The 19,472-nt window shown below is 55.6% G+C and overlaps 1 protein-coding gene across 1 annotated transcript in view; it reads left to right on the forward strand.

Annotated features, from left to right (window-relative positions):
• The window catches only part of NOTCH3 (notch receptor 3), a 46,975-nt gene that overhangs the window by 13,748 nt on the left and 13,755 nt on the right, over window positions 1-19,472 (forward strand). The window contains exons 3-25 of the mRNA XM_026457024.1: window positions 714-856; window positions 935-1,273; window positions 1,369-1,491; window positions 1,584-1,817; window positions 3,256-3,411; window positions 3,510-3,695; window positions 4,343-4,456; window positions 4,699-4,812; window positions 5,348-5,581; window positions 5,698-5,808; window positions 6,963-7,155; window positions 7,234-7,385; window positions 7,619-7,732; window positions 8,188-8,343; window positions 10,795-11,020; window positions 11,453-11,654; window positions 11,788-11,935; window positions 12,362-12,546; window positions 13,124-13,256; window positions 13,338-13,595; window positions 13,679-13,797; window positions 14,549-15,114; window positions 18,210-18,542. Coding sequence (XP_026312809.1) covers window positions 714-856; window positions 935-1,273; window positions 1,369-1,491; window positions 1,584-1,817; window positions 3,256-3,411; window positions 3,510-3,695; window positions 4,343-4,456; window positions 4,699-4,812; window positions 5,348-5,581; window positions 5,698-5,808; window positions 6,963-7,155; window positions 7,234-7,385; window positions 7,619-7,732; window positions 8,188-8,343; window positions 10,795-11,020; window positions 11,453-11,654; window positions 11,788-11,935; window positions 12,362-12,546; window positions 13,124-13,256; window positions 13,338-13,595; window positions 13,679-13,797; window positions 14,549-15,114; window positions 18,210-18,542 — 4,539 coding nt within the window. The remainder of the gene's footprint in view (window positions 1-713; window positions 857-934; window positions 1,274-1,368; window positions 1,492-1,583; window positions 1,818-3,255; window positions 3,412-3,509; window positions 3,696-4,342; window positions 4,457-4,698; window positions 4,813-5,347; window positions 5,582-5,697; window positions 5,809-6,962; window positions 7,156-7,233; window positions 7,386-7,618; window positions 7,733-8,187; window positions 8,344-10,794; window positions 11,021-11,452; window positions 11,655-11,787; window positions 11,936-12,361; window positions 12,547-13,123; window positions 13,257-13,337; window positions 13,596-13,678; window positions 13,798-14,548; window positions 15,115-18,209; window positions 18,543-19,472) is intronic.

The following is a 19,472-nucleotide window of genomic DNA, read 5'->3' on the forward strand; positions in this document are numbered from 1 at the left end:
ACATCTGCAAAGAGTCATTTAAAAAAAAAAAAAATAAGGTCCTAGTCACAGGTTTTGGGACATGGACATAATCTTTTCAGGGGCTGCCACCCAACTGACTACATCCTTCATGGTTCTGATGGCTGTCACCACCCCCTGCCAGCATTATTTCTATATGTTCTTGCCTGGACCTTGCTGCAAGGATCCAGAGGGGTAGGGACCACTTTCATTGTGTTTGTTGCTGTATTTTTATTGCTCAGGACATAGTAGGTCCTCAGTAAATCTTCATTGCATGAATGAATGTGTGTTTTGTTTTGTTTTGTTTTGTTTTTGTTTTTTTGGGACAGAGTCTCACTCTGTCACCCAGGCTGGAGTGCAGTGGCACGATCTTGGCTCACTGCAACCTCTACCTCCCGAGTTCAAGTGATTCTCCTGCTTCAGCCTCTTGAGTAGCTGGGACTACAGGCACACACCACTATGCCCAGCAAATTTTTGTACTTTTAGTTGAGACAGGGTTACACCATGTTGGTCAGGCTGGTCTTGAACTCTGACTCCAAGTGATCTGCCTGCCGCAGCCTCCCAAAGTTTTGGGATTATAGGCGTGAGCCACCGCGCTCAGCAAATGTGTGTTTGCTGCGCTGTTTCCCTGTGTGTTTCTTGCCTGTCTGGTGTGTATCTTTGTGTTTGGGACCATCCTGCCCTGTGCTGCCCAACCAAGCCCCCTCTGCCCACAGGTGCCCGCCTGGCTGGGTGGGTGAGCGGTGTCAGCTGGAGGACCCCTGTCACTCAGGCCCCTGTGCTGGCCGTGGTGTCTGCCAGAGTTCAGTGGTGGCTGGCACCGCCCGATTCTCATGCCGGTGCCCCCGTGGCTTCCGAGGTGAGAGGGGAAGAGTCTGGAGGGGAGGCAGGCGGGGGTGTCGTCAGTCCCAAACTAACCCTGTCCCGTTCCCTCCAGGCCCTGACTGCTCCCTGCCAGATCCCTGCCTCAGCAGTCCTTGTGCCCATGGTGCCCGCTGCTCAGTGGGGCCCGAGGGACGCTTCCTCTGCTCCTGTCCACCTGGCTACCAGGGCCGCAGCTGCCGAAGTGACGTGGATGAGTGCCGGGTGGGTGAGCCCTGCCGCCATGGTGGCACCTGCCTCAACACGCCTGGCTCTTTCCGCTGCCAGTGTCCAGCTGGCTACACGGGGCCTCTATGTGAGAACCCCGCGGTGCCCTGTGCGCCCTCGCCATGCCGTAACGGGGGCACCTGCAGGCAGAGTGGCGACCTCACTTACGACTGCGCCTGTCTTCCTGGTGAGTGAGCCCTACTCAGGGGAGGCAAGGGGATGGTGGGCATGGGGACATCAGGCCAGCCCAACGGTGACCATCCTTGCCCCCTTCCCTGCTAGGGTTTGAGGGTCAGAATTGTGAAGTGAACGTGGACGACTGTCCAGGACACCGATGTCTCAATGGGGGGACATGCGTGGATGGCGTCAACACCTATAATTGCCAGTGCCCTCCTGAGTGGACAGGTGGGCACTGGGGCCAGAGGGAGCGGGGAGGCAGGCCTCGGGTGGACATGCGCCAGGTGGCTGGACTGCTGCATTGCATCTGTGTGCCGCAGGCCAGTTCTGCACAGAGGACGTGGATGAGTGTCAGCTGCAACCCAATGCCTGCCACAATGGGGGTACCTGCTTCAACACGCTGGGTGGCCACAGCTGCGTGTGTGTCAATGGCTGGACAGGCGAGAGCTGCAGTCAGAATATCGATGACTGTGCCACAGCCGTGTGCTTCCACGGGGCCACCTGCCATGACCGCGTGGCTTCTTTCTACTGTGCCTGCCCCATGGGCAAGACTGGTGAGTGGCTGTTTTCTCTGCAGGGAGCCATGGATGGTTTTTAGGTGGGGCAAATAAGAAGTCTGATTTGGGTGTTAGAAAGATTATGCTAGGCTGGGCACAGTGGCTCATGCCTGTAATCACAGTGTTTTGGGAGGCCAAGATAGGAGGATCGCTTGGGCCCAGGACTTTGAGACCAGCCTGGACAACATAGTGAGACCTCATCTCTACAAAAACTTGGTAGGCTGGGTGTGGTAGCTCACGCCTGTAACCCCAGCACATTTGGAGGCCCAGGCAGGTGGATTGCTTGAGTTCAGCAGTTTGAGACCAGCCTGGGCAACATGGCAAAATCCTGTCTCTAACAAAAATACAAAAAATTAGTTGGGCATGGTAGTGCATGCTCTCTGGATGCAAAGGTGGAAGGATGGCTTCAGCCCAGAAGGTGGAGGTTGCAGTAAGCTGAAATTGAGCCACTGCACTCCAGCATGGGAGACAGTGTAAGACCCTGTATTTAAAAAAAAAAAAAAAAAAAAAAAAAGAGGCCAGGCGCGGTGGCTCAAGCCTGTAATCCCAGCACTTTGGGAGGCCGAGGCGGGTGGATCACGAGGTCAGGAGATCAAGACCATCCTGGCTAACACAGTGAAACCCTGTCTCTACTAAAAATACAAACAATTAGCCAGGCTTGGTGGCATGCATCTGTAGTCCCAGCTACTCGGGAAGCTGAGGCGGGAGAATGGCGTGAACCTGGGAGGTGGAGCTTGCAGTGAGCCGAGATTGCGCCACTGCACTCCAGCCTGGGTGACAGAGTGAGATTCTGTCTCAAAAAGAAAAAAAGAGAAAAAAAAAAAAGATTATGCCGGAGGCGACTTAAGAGGGGAAGTTGCTGGGAGAGGAAGCCTGGGAGAGACTTAGGAGGAGGCTGACATTGCACTGATGCATGCAGAAGCCATTGGAATTGGGGAACTCCTGGGAGTTACCTTTGGAAGTGGCAAAGATCAGAGAACATGTTTAGGAGGGGAACATGGATATAGAAAGAGGGCATAACATGGCAGAGGGTATTACAGAAGCAAAGGCTGGAAGGCAGGCATGGTGGCTCATGCCTGTAATCCCAGCACTTTGGGAGGCTGAGGCAGGCAGATCACCTGAGGTCAGGAGTTTGAGACCAGCCTGGCTAACGTGGTGAAACCCCATTTCTACCAAAAATAAAAAACATTAGCGGGTGTGGTGGCGCATGCCTGTAATCCCAGCTACTCCGGAGGCTGAGCAGAAGAATCGCTTGAACCCGGGAGGTGGAGGTTGCAGTGAGCTGAGATCGCGCCATTTTACTCCACCTTGGGCAGCAAGAGCGAAACTTCGTCTCAAAAAACAAAACAACAACAACAAAACAATATGCAAGGAGTGTGGGCCTTTTGGGCAGAGCAGGAAGGTCTGACTATGACTTCTGCTTACCACTTCCCAGGCCTCCTGTGTCACCTGGATGACGCCTGTGTCAGCAACCCCTGCCACGAGGATGCTATCTGTGACACGAATCCGGTGAACGGCCGGGCCATTTGCACCTGTCCGCCCGGTTTCACGGGTGGGGCGTGTGACCAGGATGTGGACGAGTGCTCTATCGGTGAGGGGAGCTCCATCGTCTGTGAATGGGCCAGGAAAGAGGGGAGAGGAGGGGGTCCCGTCCAGCCACGCCCACACTGAACGCACTCTATCCGGCAGGCGCCAACCCCTGCGAGCACTTGGGCAGGTGCGTGAACACGCAGGGCTCCTTCCTGTGCCAGTGCGGCCGTGGCTACACTGGACCTCGCTGTGAGACCGACGTCAACGAGTGTCTGTCGGGGCCCTGCCGCAACCAGGCCACGTGCCTTGATCGCATAGGCCAGTTCACCTGTATCTGTATGGCAGGTGGGTGGTGGGCGTGGCCTGGGCGGGTCCTGAGGCAGGGGCGGGGCCAGATAAGCCCGCGGATGGGGAGCTGAGCAGTATGGGGTGAAAGTGGGTTTGGAGTGGGACCCTTAGAGACTGAAGCCTGGAGGGAGGTGGGGTCGGGGCCAGAAGGGAATCCTGTGTGATTCTGGGGGCTTGGTCAAATGGAGTCAGTAGAACCGCAGGTGGGCTGGGAGTATTCTTGGACTTAGGACCCTCTCGGGAAGGGGTTGAGGATAGAGAGGCAGAGTCGAGGCTGCTGTGAGGTCAAGGTGAAGCCTGCAGACAGTCTTGCAATGAGCCTGGGCAAAGGCTATGGGGGGCCCTGGGACTGGGGGCTGGGGACTGGGGAAAGGGCTTAGTCTGAGGACTGGGGAGAGAAGGAAGGGTTTGAAGGCAAGGCCTCTGCGGACACCCATGAGCCTTGGGCCAGTTGGGACCACAGCTGGGTGACAGGCTGAAATTTTCAGTCCAGGCTGAAAATTAAGGTTGGGCTGGGAGTGTGGGAGTGGGGACGAAGGCTCGGGGGATTTGTCGATGAGTAGGAAGGGAAGTACCTCCTTCCTTGCACCCCGTTCACACCATAGGGCAGCCCCCACTTTCCTAAGCTCTGTTCCCTGTCCCAGGCTTCACAGGAACCTATTGCGAGGTGGACATTGACGAGTGTCAGAGTAGCCCCTGTGTCAACGGTGGGGTCTGCAAGGACCGAGTCAACGGCTTCAGCTGCACCTGCCCCTCAGGTGAGGACCTTGGAAGAGGGAGCCTGAAAAACATGTCTGGGAAGGGGCGAAAACTCCAGGGTGGGAACCTATAAAACCACATTAGCGGATAACTTACAATAGAAACCACAGGTTATGAAGCACATTGAAGTTAATTTAAATCCGAGTAAATTGGGTTTTTCCACCCAAACAAGGCGGGGCTGGAGTGGGGTGTACTGCTCTCACCCTTTCTGGGCCTCTGCTCATCCCGCTCCTCACCCCAGGCTTCAGCGGCTCCACGTGTCAGCTGGACGTGGACGAATGCGCCAGCACACCCTGCAGGAATGGCGCCAAGTGCGTGGACCAGCCTGATGGCTACGAGTGCCGCTGTGCTGAGGGTGAGGCGGGCCAATGACAATCCGACAAGAATCAGGAGGCGGGGCTTGTGGGCGACAGGGCCAATAACCGACTTGGGGAGAGCTTGTGGGCGGAGTTGTAGCAAGGCAGGACCCAGTGACAGAGTTGGGGGGTGGAGCCAATAATGCATATAGACTGATACAAGGCTACGTGTGGAGCCAAAGAGTTGGGCTGGGCACAGGGTGCGAGTAACTGAATGGGGAGGGTCCAGTACCTTCCCCTGGCACCTGCCATGTGCTCCCATCTCCAGTGGGGGGTGGGGCAGAAACAGGGCTGGAGGTGGGGCCACAGCTGGGGGTGGGATTTAACTGTGGGAGAGTCTTGGCTGGGGACAAATTCCGGAGCTTGTAGCGGGGTGGAGTGTAAGTAAGTGGGGGGGCAGGGCCTGTATTGAGCCTGCCTCCTGACAGCTTGATGGGCAGGGCCTCAGATAGAGCTGAACCAGGATTGGTCCGAGCCTCACCTGTGGGCAGGCCCCTGGCAAGTGGGCGGAGCCTGACACTCTTGGCCCCGCAGGCTTTGAGGGCATGCTGTGTGAGCGTAACGTGGATGACTGCTCCCCTGACCCATGCCACCATGGTCGCTGCGTGGATGGCATTGCCAGCTTCTCATGTGCCTGTGCCCCTGGCTACACGGGCACACGCTGCGAGAGCCAGGTGGACGAATGCCGTAGCCAGCCCTGCCGCCATGGCGGCAAATGCTTAGACCTGGTGGACAAGTACCTCTGCCGCTGCCCTTCTGGGACTACAGGTAGGACCGGGGGCTGGGGCAGAAACAGCACTCCTGAAGGGGCATAGAGGGTTTGGTTAGGTTGCATTTAGTGGGGCACAGTGGTGACTGCTGCATGCCATGTTCCTGGCCACCAGGTGTGAACTGCGAAGTGAACATTGACGACTGTGCCAGCAACCCCTGCAGCTTTGGAGTCTGCCGTGATGGTATCAACCGCTACGACTGTGTCTGCCAACCTGGCTTCACAGGTGGGCAAGTGGCTGCCATGGAGAGGGTGTCCTTAGATCGAGGGTGAAGTCGCTCGTTTCTGTGGGCCTGTTTTGCCCGTATCTTTGCAGACTCTTGTCCAACGAGGTTGTCCATGCTTTGCCCTGAGTCTGTGCTGTCTCATTGGCATAAGGTTATTTCGAGATTATTCTGGAGGCCGGGCGTGATGGCTCACGCCTGTGATCCCAGAGCTTCGGGAGGCCAAGGCAGGTGGATCAGTTGAGGTCAGCCTGGCCAAAATGGCGAAACCCCGTCTCTACTAAAAATACAAAAATTAGCCGGGCGTGGTGGTGGGCTCCTGTAGTCCCCGCTACTTGGGAGGCTGAGGCAGGACAATTGCTTGAACCCAGGAGGCGGAGGTGGCAGTGAGCCAAGATTGTGCCACTGCACTCCAGCCTGGGCAACAGAGTGAGACTTCATCTAAACACACACACACACACACACGCACACACACACACAAGATTATTCTGGAACATAGATGAAAGTGTCCAAACTCAGTGACTAGGTTATTTCTGAATGGGACTAAAGTAATTCTTGATGGAAATGAATGGGACTTTGCTAGGTGTGTTGGCTCATGTCTGTAATCCCAGCACTTTGGGAGGCTGAGACGTGAGGATCACTTGAGCCCAGGAATTCGAGGCTAGCCTGGGCAACATAACGAAACCCTGTCTCTACAAAAAATAAACACACTCCCAAAGCCAGATTAGTCAATAAGTAGATTAACACACACACACGCACACAATTAGTTGGACGTGCTAGTGTGCAACTGTAGTCCCAGCCAGTCGGGAGGCTGAGATGGGAGGATCGCTTGAGCCCAGGAGGTTGAGGCTGTGGTGAGCTATGATCACGCCACTGCAGTCCAGCCTGAGAGACAGAGTGCGACCCTATCTCAAAAAATAAGAAGAGGAAAAGAAAAAGAAAGGGACTTCATGGAAGTTTGGGGACCAGAATGATCTGGGGCAAGGCAGCTCTTGTTTGAGGAGGTGAGTGTCCTAATTTGCACAAGAGCTGATGCTTACGAAAAAGAGGTTGTCCTTGCTTGGGGGTGTGGGTGTGCTAAGTGGGGTCAGATCGTCCCTCCCTGGTTATCCCTGCTGCCTTTGTTCTGAGGTGAGATTGCTTGTGTACTCCCCAGGGCCCCTTTGTAATGTGGAGATCAATGAGTGTGCTTCCAGCCCGTGCGGCGAGGGAGGTTCCTGCGTGGATGGGGAAAACGGCTTCCGCTGCCTCTGCCCACCCGGCTCCTTGCCCCCACTCTGCCTCCCCCCGAGCCATCCCTGTGCCCATGAGCCCTGCAGTCACGGCATCTGCTATGATGCACCTGGCGGGTGAGGGCCCTTCTCAACCTCAGACACCGCCTCCTCTCCCTGGCCTACCTCCTTGGCCTGACTACCTTCCCCTGCCAGGTTCCGCTGTGTGTGTGAGCCTGGCTGGAGTGGCCCCCGCTGCAGCCAGAGCCTGGCTGGAGATGCCTGTGAGTCCCAGCCCTGCCGGGCCGGTGGGACGTGCAGCAGCGATGGAATGGGTTTCCACTGCACCTGCCCCCCTGGTGTCCAGGGTGTGTACCTCACCTTCCCTCCACAGCCCTACCAACACCATTGGCCTTCTCATCTCTCTTCTCTTCTACTCTCTCCTCCCATATATTGGCTTCTTTTTTTGCTTTCAATCATTTCCCTCCAGGAGCTTGGGAGGTGGGTATTGAAGCGGGGACAGGTTGCGGGAGGTGGGGGGAGATGGGATCAGGGAATCCCTCCAGGCTATCTCTGCTTCCTTCTCTTCCACCCCCCACAGGACGTCAGTGTGAGCTCCTCTCCCCCTGCACCCCGAACCCCTGTGAGCATGGGGGCCGCTGCGAGTCTGCCCCTGGCCAGCTGCCTGTCTGCTCCTGCCCCCAGGGCTGGCAAGGTATGTCACCTGCTTCTCTCCCCTCCTCCTCTCCATCTGCTCTGCCCCCTGCCCTATCGGGATTGATGCTGGGGATCCGGAGGGGGACCATCCCCAGCCCTGCCTTTGAGAGAGGCTTCCTCTGGGAAAGTCAGAGCTGGACACAGATCCGCTGCCTGTGTGGGTCAGCCCTTGGAAGAGGAAGGGCTATGGGGCTAGAGATGCTGGGACTCAGGATGGGGTTTGGGGTGCAGCTTCCTGGAGGAGCAGATCTCATTGTAGGTATTTGCCACCTACTGAGACAGAGAGACGGCTGTTCTGAAACTGCATATGCAAAATGCCCACACGCGAATGACAGCATGTCTTATTTTGCCTTCACCCATCTCAGCCTGCAGGTTCTTTCTGAGCCCCAGGTCCCTGGGACCCTGCTCTATACCCTGTAACCCTCGGTGTAACCTTTTGCTCCCCACCCTCAGGCCCACGATGCCAGCAGGATGTGGACGAGTGTGCTGGCCCCGCACCCTGTGGCCCTCATGGCATCTGCACCAACCTGGCAGGGAGTTTCAGCTGCACCTGCCATGGAGGGTACACTGGCCCTTCCTGCGATCAGGACATCAATGACTGTGACCCCAGTGAGTGCAGGGGAGCTCTTGGGGGTGCTGCTCTGGGGAACACAGTCATTAAGCTTGAACTGTGTGCCTGGCACTGTGCTGTCATTTCGTCTTCACAGTTATCTTACTTTTCCCGTTTTATTCATATGGAAACCTAGGCCGGAGGAGGTTGAGTGACTTCTTGCCCGAGGCTATGGAACGAGTTAGGGAATGAGCTGGGCTTAGAACCCTGGAGTCTGTGCACTGCCTCTTTTTTTTTTTTTTTTTTTTTTTGAGACAGTCTTAGCTCTGTTACTGGAGTGCAGTGGTGTGATCATGACTCACTGCAACCGCTGCTCTCTGGGCTCAGGTGCCTCAGCCTCCCCAGTGGCTGGGACTATAGGCACGCACCACCACACCCAGCTAATCTTTTGTATTTTTTGTAGAGATGGAGTTTCGCCATGTTGCCCACGGTGGTCTCCAATTCCTGGGCTCAAGCAATCCACCACACCTGGCCCGAGTGCACTGTCTTTGAGAGCAAGCGAGTTAATATCGTGTGCAGAGTATGAAATAAAAGGCCCCCCAGAGGCTGGGTGCGGTGACTTACACCTGTAATCCTAGCACTTTGGGAGGCCAAGGTGGGCGGATCACCTGAGGTCAGGAGTTCGAGACCATCCTGACCAACATGGAGAAACTCTGTCTCTACTAAAACTACAAATTTAGCAGGGCATGGTGGCGCATGCCTGTAATCCCAGCTACTTGGGAGGCTGAGGCAGGAGAATCGCTTGAACCTGGGAGGCGGAGGTTGCGGTGAGGTGAGATCGTGTCATTGCACTCCAGCCTGGGCAACAAGGGAAAACTCTGTCGCAAAAACAAAAAACAAACAAAAAGGCCCCCCAGAGGGTTCCCCAGGGGTGCTGCCCAATAGACAAATAACACAAGCCACATATGCAATTTTAAATTTTCTAGTAGTCACATTAAAAACTGAACAGAAATGGGAGATATAAAATTTAATATTATCTATTTCTTTATTTATTATTTATTCAGAGTGAGGCTCTGTCGCCCAGGCTGGAGTGCAGTAGTGCGATTTTGGCTCAGTGCAGTCTGGAACTCCTGGGCTGAGGCAATCCTCCTGTCTTAACCTCCTGAGTAGCTAGGATTACAGGCACTCACTACCACGCCTAGCTAATATTTTTATTTTAATTTTGTAGATATGGGGTCTTGCTACGTTGTCTAGGCTGGTCTCAAACTCCTGGCCTCAAACCACCCTCCTGCCTTGGCATCTCAAACTGCTGCCGCTGTGCCTGGCCAAATTTAATATATTTAAATTTAATTTATTGAATGTATATAACCGGCTGGGTGTGGTGGTTCACACTTGTAATTCCAGCACTTTGGGAGGCGAGACAGGTGGATCACCCGAGGTCAGAAGTTCAAGACCAGCCTGACCAACATGGAGAAACCCCGTCTCTACTAAAAATACAAAATTAGCCCTGCATGATGGCACATGCCTGTAATCCCAGCTCAGAAGGCTGAGGCAGGAGAATCACTTGAACCCAGGAGGCGGGAGATTGTGGTGAGCTGAGATTGTGTCATTGTGCTCCAGCCTGGGCAACAAGAGTGAAACTCCATCTCAAAAAATAAAATAAATAAATAAATAAAAGTAAATGTATATAATCTATTTTATTTAACCAAATATATTAACATATCATTTCAACATGTAATCAGTATAAAAAGTGTTAATGAGATATTTTACATTTTTTCCTTTTTTAAATTTTTTGGAGACAAGGTCTCACTCTGTCACCCGGACTAGGGTGCAGTGGTGTGGTCATGATTCACTGCAGCCTTGATCTCCCAGGCTCAAATGATCCTCCCATCTCAGCCTCCCCAGTAGCTGGGACTACAGGTGTGTACCACCACACCCAGTTTATTTTTGTACTTTTTATAGAAATAGGGTCTTGCCATGTTGGTCTCGAACTCCTGGTTGGTCTCGAACTCCTGAGCTCAAGTGATCTGCCCACCTTGGCCTCCCAAAGTGTTGGGATTACAAGTGTGTGCCACCATGCCCAGCCTATTTTTTTTTTTCACACCATGTCTTCAAAATCTGAAACCCAGTGTGTATTTTACATTTATAGCACTTCTCCATTTAGTCACAATTTCAATAACTCAGTAGCCACATGTGGCTAATGGCCACTGTCCTTGGCTTGTCCCAAGCGCAGGAATTAGATCAGGCACAATTAGCAGCATTCACTTGGCAGCTTAAAGGAACATTCTGGTTCTCCCAACATCGTGCCCTTGCCACATAGGTGAGGTTTGCAGATAAAGGAGGGGACGAGGCCACAGAAGGGGATGGATTTAGATTCCTCTGATCAAATGCACCCCATCCCAGTTGAACCTGGTTTCCTCCTGAATTCTTCTCAATCCAAGGCATATCCCAGTCAGACTGGACTAATGGGGGCAAAGTAGGTGACCAGACTGCCTTTCTCCTGTCCGCAGACCCATGCCTGAACGGTGGCTCGTGCCGAGACGGCGTGGGCTCCTTTTCCTGCTCCTGCCTCCCTGGTTTCGCCGGCCCACGATGCGCCCGCGACGTGGACGAGTGCCTGAGCAACCCCTGCGGCCCGGGCACCTGCACCGACCACGTGGCCTCCTTCACCTGCACCTGCCCGCCTGGCTACGGAGGCTTCCACTGTGAACAGGACCTGCCCGACTGCAGCCCCAGGTGGGCGGGGCCTCTGTTTGGAGCGCAGGAACTCTGACTTGGGATGGGGCCTGAAATCTGGGATGAAGTGGGGACAGCAAGGACTAGGGGAAGTTCTCAGCTTGATACCCACTGCGGACTGTGATGACTAATGGGGCAGGGCCAGGGAAGGAGCAGGGCCTCTGTTTGGAGGTCACCTTGGAATCTCTGGTGCCTGAGAGGGCATGGTCTCCAGGTGGCTCTCACCTTAGGGCTGAAGTCCCTGGTGAATTGGGGCTAAGGGACTTGGTTGGCTTCTGCTGCGGCTGCAGCTTCTTGCGGAGATAAGGGTCAGGGAGTGGGACGTTCCCAGTGCTACCAGTGGAACTCAGCGCTTCTAGCGGGACTCAGGGAGGAGGGCGGGGCCTGTGAGGGGGCGGAGCCTGATTCTCCCTCCCACTCCTTCCGCTCCAGCTCCTGTTTCAATGGCGGGACCTGCGTGGACGGCGTGAACTCGTTCAGCTGCCTATGCCGTCCTGGCTACACAGGAGCCCACTGCCAACATGAGGCAGACCCTTGCCTCTCGCGCCCCTGCCTGCACGGGGGCGTCTGCAGCGCCGCCCACCCAGGCTTTCGCTGCACCTGCCCCCAGAGCTTCACAGGCCCGCAGTGCCAGGTGGGTGGAGTTACTGGGGACCTGGGGGAGGAGCCTGCCTGGTATCCTAGAACGGAGGAGCCAAGTCCGGGCACAGTTTCTCCCAGACTACTCCCTATACCCCCCAGTACTGACTCTAGTGCTTCCCCTCCAGACGCTGGTGGATTGGTGCAGCCGCCAGCCTTGTCAAAATGGGGGTCGCTGCGTCCAGACTGGGGCCTATTGCCTTTGTCCCCCGGGATGGAGCGGACGTCTCTGTGACATCCGAAGCCTGCCCTGCAGGGAGGCCGCAGCCCAGATCGGTGAGTGGGAGCACGCGGGCGGGGCTGTGGGGTCTCGGGAGGAGGCTGTTACACGTACCTCTTGCTAGTGTGAGCCGAATGGGGGTGCCACAGAGCTTATGCGGCATGGTGGGGTGTGTGGCTGAGTGGTGTGGGTGTGTGAGCATGTGACAACTGGCCGGGATGGTGTGTGTGTCTGTCACTGTGAGGCAGCACGGATGGTGTATGTGCTACAGGGTGTGACCGAGCTGCTGTGAGCGTGGAAGGCATGTGTGTGTGTGTCAGTGATGAGACCTTGCCTGCCGGAAGGATGTGCAACAACCTGATGGAGTGTGGGTGCGATCCTGTGGACCCATTCTAGCAAGGATGTTGGAAGATGTGTGTGATGGAGGCAGAAGGGGGATATATGGGGTTACCTCTGTTCCTGTGCCACTCTCCTCTTTGCAGGGGTGCGGCTGGAGCAGCTGTGTCAGGCGGGTGGGCAATGTGTGGATGAAGACAGCTCCCACTACTGCGTGTGCCCAGAGGGCCGTACTGGTAGCCACTGTGAGCAGGAGGTGGACCCTTGCTTGGCCCAGCCCTGCCAGCATGGGGGGACGTGCCGTGGCTATATGGGGGGCTACATGTGTGAGGTAAGGGGGCGCTCCCCAGGAGAGGGAAGAGGAGGTGGGCATGCTTAGGTGTGTCTGGGCACACGTTTCTGTGCATCTGTGACTTGGTGTGTGTATGTCTCTAGATGTGTCTGAGTTTTTGCTTTTGTGACTCTTGGTATATCTGTAGGTGTCATTCTGGGTAGATCTGGGGTGTTTATTTGTTTGTTTTTTGAGACAGGGTCTCACTCTGTCACCCAGACTGGAGTGCAGTGGCACAATCTCAGCTCACTGCAACCTTTGCCTCCCGGGTTCGGGTGATTCTCCTGCCTCAGCCTCTCATATAGCTGGGAATATAGGCACCCACCACCACGCCCAGCTAATTTTTGTAGTTTTCATAGAGACAGGGTTTCACTATGTTGGCCAGGCTGGTCTTGAACTCCTGACCTCAGGTGATCTGCTCACCTCGGCCTCCCAAAGTTCTGGGATTACCTACTGGTAGTGCGCTGGACATCCGTGTGTGTCCTTTTGTGCTGGCGTTCTTTGTATCTTCATGGGTATGTCCAGTTGTGTCTGTGTCACACTAAGCTGAGTGGGTCCCTCTCTTGCCCCACTGAAGTGTCTTCCTGGCTACAATGGTGATAACTGTGAGGACGACGTGGACGAATGTGCCTCCCAGCCCTGCCAGCATGGGGGTTCATGCATTGACCTCGTGGCCCGCTATCTCTGCTCCTGTCCCCCAGGAACGCTGGGTATGCCAGGGCCAGGGTTGAGGGGACAGGATGGGAGGCTGCCTTCATTCCCTCCTGACTACCCCCCGTTTCTTCCCCCAGGCGTGCTCTGTGAGATTAATGAGGATGACTGCGGCCCAGGCCCACCCTTGGACTCAGGGCCCCGGTGCCTACACAATGGCACCTGTGTGGACCTGGTGGGTGGTTTCCGCTGCACCTGTTCCCCGGGATACACTGGTTTGCGCTGCGAGGCAGACATCAATGAGTGTCGCTCAGGTGCCTGCCACGCGGCACACACCCGGGACTGCCTGCAGGACCCAGGCGGGGGTTTCCGTTGTCTTTGTCATGCTGGCTTCTCAGGTAAGCATTGGAGAAGGGACTGGCCTGGGACCCCGCCTGTTATTCCCCCACTGTGGTTGATCTACATGTTCCTGCTCGCTCAGGTCCTCGCTGTCAGACTGTCCTGTCTCCCTGCGAGTCTCAGCCATGCCAGCATGGAGGCCAGTGCCGTCCTAGCCCGGGTCCTGGGGGTGGGCTGACCTTCACCTGTCACTGTGCCCAGGTAGGTAGGTGGTGGGCCCAGGTAGGTGTGGGTGGCCTTTGGAGGAGGGGCAGGGGCGTGGCCTCTGGAGTAGTGAGGCGTGGTGTCTAGGAGGAGGATGTGGCTTTAGGGGCAGGGAAGGGAGTTTCTGGAAAATGCTGACATTTCTAACGGGTGTGGTAGCTCATACCTGTAATCCCAGCACTTTGGGAGGCCTAGGCGGGAGGATCACTTGAGGCCAGGAGTTCGAGACCAGCCTGGGCAACATGGTGAAACCCTGTCTCTACGAAAAATACAAAAATTGGCCGGGTGTAGTGGCAACCGCCTGTAATCCCAGCTACTCGGGAGGCTGAGGCAGGAGAATCGCTTGAACCTGGGAGGCAGAGGTTGCAGTGAGCCGAGATCGCGCCATTGCACTCCAGCCTGGCGACAGAGTGACACTCTGTCTCAAAAAACAAAGAAACAACCCCCCGCCCCCGACATTTCCTGGAGGTTTGAAGGGAAAAGGGGGTGAGGCTGGTAATTGGGGGCGTGGCCTCCCGGGGTGGCGGGGCGTGTCTGCCAGGTGGGGTCTCCGTTGTGAAAAGGGGAGGGGTTGGGTGGGACATGGGGAGGTTGTGGGGGGCGGGTCTCAACCTTCCTTAATCTTGACCTCTTCTCTTCCCCTTCTCTCCCCTTGACTCTTCTTTTCCCCACTCCTCCATTTCTTCTCCTCTTTCTCTCCACTCCCCTCCTTCACTTTTTTTTCTCCCTCCCCAAACCTCTCCCGCAGCCGTTCTGGGGTCCGCGCTGCGAGCGGGTGGCGCGCTCCTGCCGGGAGCTGCAGTGCCCGGTGGGCGTCCCATGCCAGCAGACGCCCCGCGGACCACGCTGCGCCTGCCCCCCAGGGTTGTCGGGGCCCTCCTGCCGCAGCTTCTCGGGGTCGCCGCCGGGGGCCAGCAACGCCAGCTGCGCGGCCGCCCCCTGTCTCCACGGGGGCTCCTGCCGCCCCGCGCCGCTAGCGCCCTTCTTCCGCTGCGCTTGCGCGCAGGGTTGGACCGGGCCGCGCTGCGAGGCGCCCGCCGCGGCACCCGAAGTCTCGGAGGAGCCGCGGTGCCCGCGCGCCGCCTGCCAGGCCAAGCGCGGGGACCAGCGCTGCGACCGCGAGTGCAACAGCCCGGGCTGCGGCTGGGACGGCGGCGACTGCTCGCTGAGCGTGGGCGACCCCTGGCGGCAGTGCGAGGCGCTACAGTGCTGGCGCCTCTTCAACAACAGCCGCTGCGACCCCGCCTGCAGCTCGCCCGCCTGCCTCTACGACAACTTCGACTGCCACGCTGGTGGCCGCGAGCGCACTTGCAAGTGAGCCCATCCACCCGATCCATCCGTCTGTCTATGCATCCATCCCAGTCTGTCTGTCCATGGGCCCTGCCTCTCTTTCTACCTGCCCATCTACTTGCCCCGTCTGTTTCTCTGTGCACCCTATCTGCCCATCAGTGTGTCCCATGTGTCTGTCTGTCTGTCTGTTCATCCATGTGTCCTGCCTATCTTGTTCTTGTTTCTATCTGCGTATGCACTTCTCTGCCCCGTTTGTCTGTCCTTTTCTCCATCCAAGAATTTCTTTTTCTTCCCCCCCCCTCCCCCGCAAGACGGAGTCTTGCTCTGTGGCCCAGGCTGGAGTGCAGTTTTGCGATCTCGGTTCACTGCAACCTCTGCCTCCCAGGTTCAAGTGATTCTCCCGCCTCAGCTTCTGAAATAGCTGAGATTACAGGCGTGAGCCACCGTGCCCAGCCGAATTCCTTTTTTTTTTTTTTTTTTTTTTTTTGAGACTGAGTCCCGCTCTCTCGCCCAGGCTGGAGTGCAGCCGCTCGATCTCGGCTCACTGCAAGCTCCGCCTCCCGGGTTCAAGCAATTCTCCTGCCTCAGCCTCCTGAGTAGCTGGGACTACAGGTGCCTGCCACCACGCCTGGCTAATTTTTTTTTTTTTTTTTTTTGTATTTTTATTAGAGACAGGGTTTCACCATATTGGCCAGGTTGGTCGCGAACTCCTGACCTCGTGATCTGCCCGCCTCGGCCTCCCAAAGTGCCGCTGGGATTACAGGCCTGAGCCACCGCACCTGGCTCCATTTTTTTTGTTTTTCTTAGACAGGGTCTTGCTCTGTGGCCCAGGCTGGAGTGCAGTGGCATGATCTCAGCTCACTGCAACCTCTACCTCCTGGACTCAAGTAATCCTCACACCTCAGCCTCCTGAGGAGCTGGGACCACAGCTGTGAGCCACAGTGCCCGGGTAACTTTTGTGCTTTTTTAAAGAGATGGGGTTTCACCATGTTGTCCAGGCTGGTCTTGAACACCTGAGCTCAAAGTGATCCACCCAGCTTAGCCTCTCAAAGTGCTGGGATTATGGGCCTTAGCCACCTCACCTGGCCTAAGAATTTTTTTATCGGCCGGGCACAGTGGCTTACGCCTGTAATCCCAGCATTTGGGAAGCAGAGGTGGGCAAATCACCTGAGGTCAAGAGTTCGAGATCAGCCTGGGCAACACGGTGAAACCCTGTCTCTACTAAAAATATAAAATTAGCCGGGCGTGATGGCACATGCCTGTAATCCCAGCCACTTGGGAGGCTGAGGCAGGAGAATCGCTGAGATCATGCCATTGCACTCCAGCCTGGGCAACAAGAGTAAATCTCCGTCTCACCAAAAAAAAATAAAAACAAACAAACAAAAAATATAAAATTCCTTTTATTCCTCTGTGTACGCTGCACTCCTGCTTGTCCATCCTTGGGCTGAATCTGTCCATCCGTGCAATCTTTATGCTCCTCTATATGGGTGTCTTTCTGTTTTGTGCGTGCCCCTGACTGTCTCTGCCCCTCTTCTGCCCCTCTGTCTGTCCTAGGCAGTCATCTGTCCATTCCGACACCCTGCCCCTTCTGTTCCTCTGCGTACCTCTCCGTCCGCTTGGAACTCTCCACCTCATTAATCTCCACATCCCCAACTTCTCTGCTTCCCCCCCAGTCACTCTGCTCCAGCCACCCTGGCCTCTCTGCTGTTCCCCAGATGCCCCAGGCTTGATCCCACATCAGGGCCTTTGCACAAGCTGTTCCTACTGCCTGGCTGTTCCCTTCCCCCACATGGTTCCTCTCTTACCTCCTTCAAGTCTTTGCTGAAATGGTGGTACCTTCTCAGTGAGCACCTCCCTGATCACCCCCAGCCCTTCCTCTGCTTTATTTTTCTTCTTAGCATTTAATTCCATCCAGCACTATGTGTGTGCATGTTCATATATATATATATATATATATATATATATATTTTTTTTTTTTTTTTTTTTGAGACAGGATTTCTCTCCCATTGCCCAGGCTGGAGTGCAGTGGTGCGATCTTGGCTCACTGCAACCTCCACCTCCTGAGTTCAAGCTATTCTCCTGCCTCAGCTTCCTGAGTAGCTGGGATTACAGGCACCAGCCACCACGCCTGACTAATTTTTGTATTTTTAGTAGAGATGGGGTTTCACCATGTCTGCCAGGCTGACCTAGAACTCATGACCTCAGGTGATCCGTACACTTCGGCCTCCCAGAGTGCTGGGATTACAGGCATGAGCCACCGTACCCAGCCTGTATTTTGATTTTATTGATGAGTAATGGAGATGCTGTATATTTGGCTCATATATCTCCCTTACTGTCTGCCTTCACCCAGTGGAATGCTAGCTGCACGTGGGCCAGGAATTGTGGCTGGACCTTATTCTTGTGCCTGCAGCAGTGCTCAACACATGGCAGTCAGTCAGTTAGTATTTGCTGATTAATTAATAGTTAGCCAGTGAGGCCCGGAGTGTGGTGTGGGCTTGTAGTCCCAGCCACTTGGGAGACTGAGGAGGGAGGATCATTTGGGTCCAGGAGTCTGAGACTGCAGAGAGCTATGATGGCACCACTGCACTCCAGCCTGGGCAACAGAGCAAGACCCCATTTCAATCAATCAATTAAAAAAAATTATCAAGGGCCAGGCACGGTGGCTTATGCCTGTAATCCCAGCACTTGGGGAGGCCAAGGCAGGTGAATTACCTGAGGTGAGGAGTTCAACAGCAGCCTGACCAACATGGTAAAACCCTGTCTCTGCTAAAAATACAAAAATTAGACAGGTGTGGTGGTGCATGCCGGTAATCCCAGTTACTTGGGAGGCTGAGGTGGGAGAATTGCTGCAACCAGGGAGATGGAGGCTGCAGTGAGCTGAGAGATCATGTTAACTGCATTACGGCCTGGGCGACAGAGCAAGACTCTGTCTCAAAAAAAAAAAAAAATTGTCCAGTGAATGACAAGATTTGTAGAAAGCCTGACATGGGTCCGTACATTCCAGTCCCCTGTGCAAGCCTTGTCTGGAGTCTCTGTGCTCTATGGTGTGAATGCATGGAGGGGGATCCTCTCTTCTGACCCCCGACCCCACCCCTCTCTGCTTCACCCTTCTCCACCAGCCCGGTGTACGAGAAGTACTGCGCCGACCACTTTGCGGACGGCCGCTGCGACCAGGGCTGCAACACGGAGGAGTGCGGCTGGGATGGGCTGGATTGCGCCAGCGAGGTGCCGGCCCTGCTGGCCCGCGGCGTGCTGGTGCTCACAGTGCTGCTGCCGCCGGAGGAGCTACTGCGTTCCAGCGCCGACTTTTTGCAGCGGCTCAGCGCCATCCTGCGCACCTCGCTGCGCTTCCGCCTGGACGCGCACGGCCAGGCCATGGTCTTCCCTTACCACCGGCCCAGTCCTGGCTCCGAATCCCGGGCCCGTCGGGAGCTGGCCCCTGAGGTGATCGGGTGAGTGATCCCACCTGGAAGAGCCGCGGTGGCCGGGGAGAGGAGAGATGCCGTTGATCCAGGTCTTGCCTATTTCATTTCACTTAATGCCTTTACCACCAGATGTCAGGAGCACCGCCTCCTGGCTGTGATGAGCAAAAAATGCCTCCAGATGGAGCTAGTGCTTCTGGGGTAGAATTGCCCAGGTGTAGCGCTGGCTCCTGGGGAGGCAGGTTGCTAAATGGCAGAGTGGTTAAAGACATATGTAGAGTTTTTCTCTTCGTTTTTTCTTTTCTTTTTTTTTTTTTTTTGAGACGGAGTCTCTCTCTGTCGCCCAGGCTGCCCGGCTCACTGCAACCTCCGCCTCCCGCGTTCAAGCAATTCTCTGCCTCAGCCTCCAGAGTAACTGGGATTACTGCCACCTGCCACCACGCCGGGCTAATTTTCTTCTTCTTAAAGACGTGGAAGATAAAGCCGGGCACAATGGTGTATTTCTGTAGTCCCAGCTACTTGGAGGATCGCTTGAGCCCAGGAATTCAAATGTAGCCTGGGCAACATAGCAAGACTCCCATCTCTTTTTTTTTTTTTTTTTTTTTTGAGACGGAGTCTCGCTCTGTCGCTCGGGCTGGAGTGCAGTGGCGCGATCTCGGCTCACTGCAAGCTCCGCCTCCCGGGTTCACGCCATTCTCCTGCCTCAGCCTCCCGAGTAGCTGGGACTACAGGCCCCCGCCACTGCGCCCGGCTAATTTTTGTTTGTATTTTTAGTAGAGACGGGTTTCACCGTGTTAGCCAGGATGGTCTCGATCTCCTGACCTCGTGATCCGCCCGCCTCGGCCTCCCAAAGTGCTGGAATTACAGGCTGAGCTGCTGTGCCCGGCCTCCCATCTCTTAATAATAAAAAGAAGAAGGAGGAGGAGGAGGAGGAGGAGGAGGAGGAGGAGGAGGAGGAGG

This window comes from Piliocolobus tephrosceles, chromosome 21 (genome assembly GCF_002776525.5).
Source record: "Piliocolobus tephrosceles isolate RC106 chromosome 21, ASM277652v3, whole genome shotgun sequence".
Taxonomy (NCBI): domain Eukaryota; kingdom Metazoa; phylum Chordata; class Mammalia; order Primates; family Cercopithecidae; genus Piliocolobus; species Piliocolobus tephrosceles.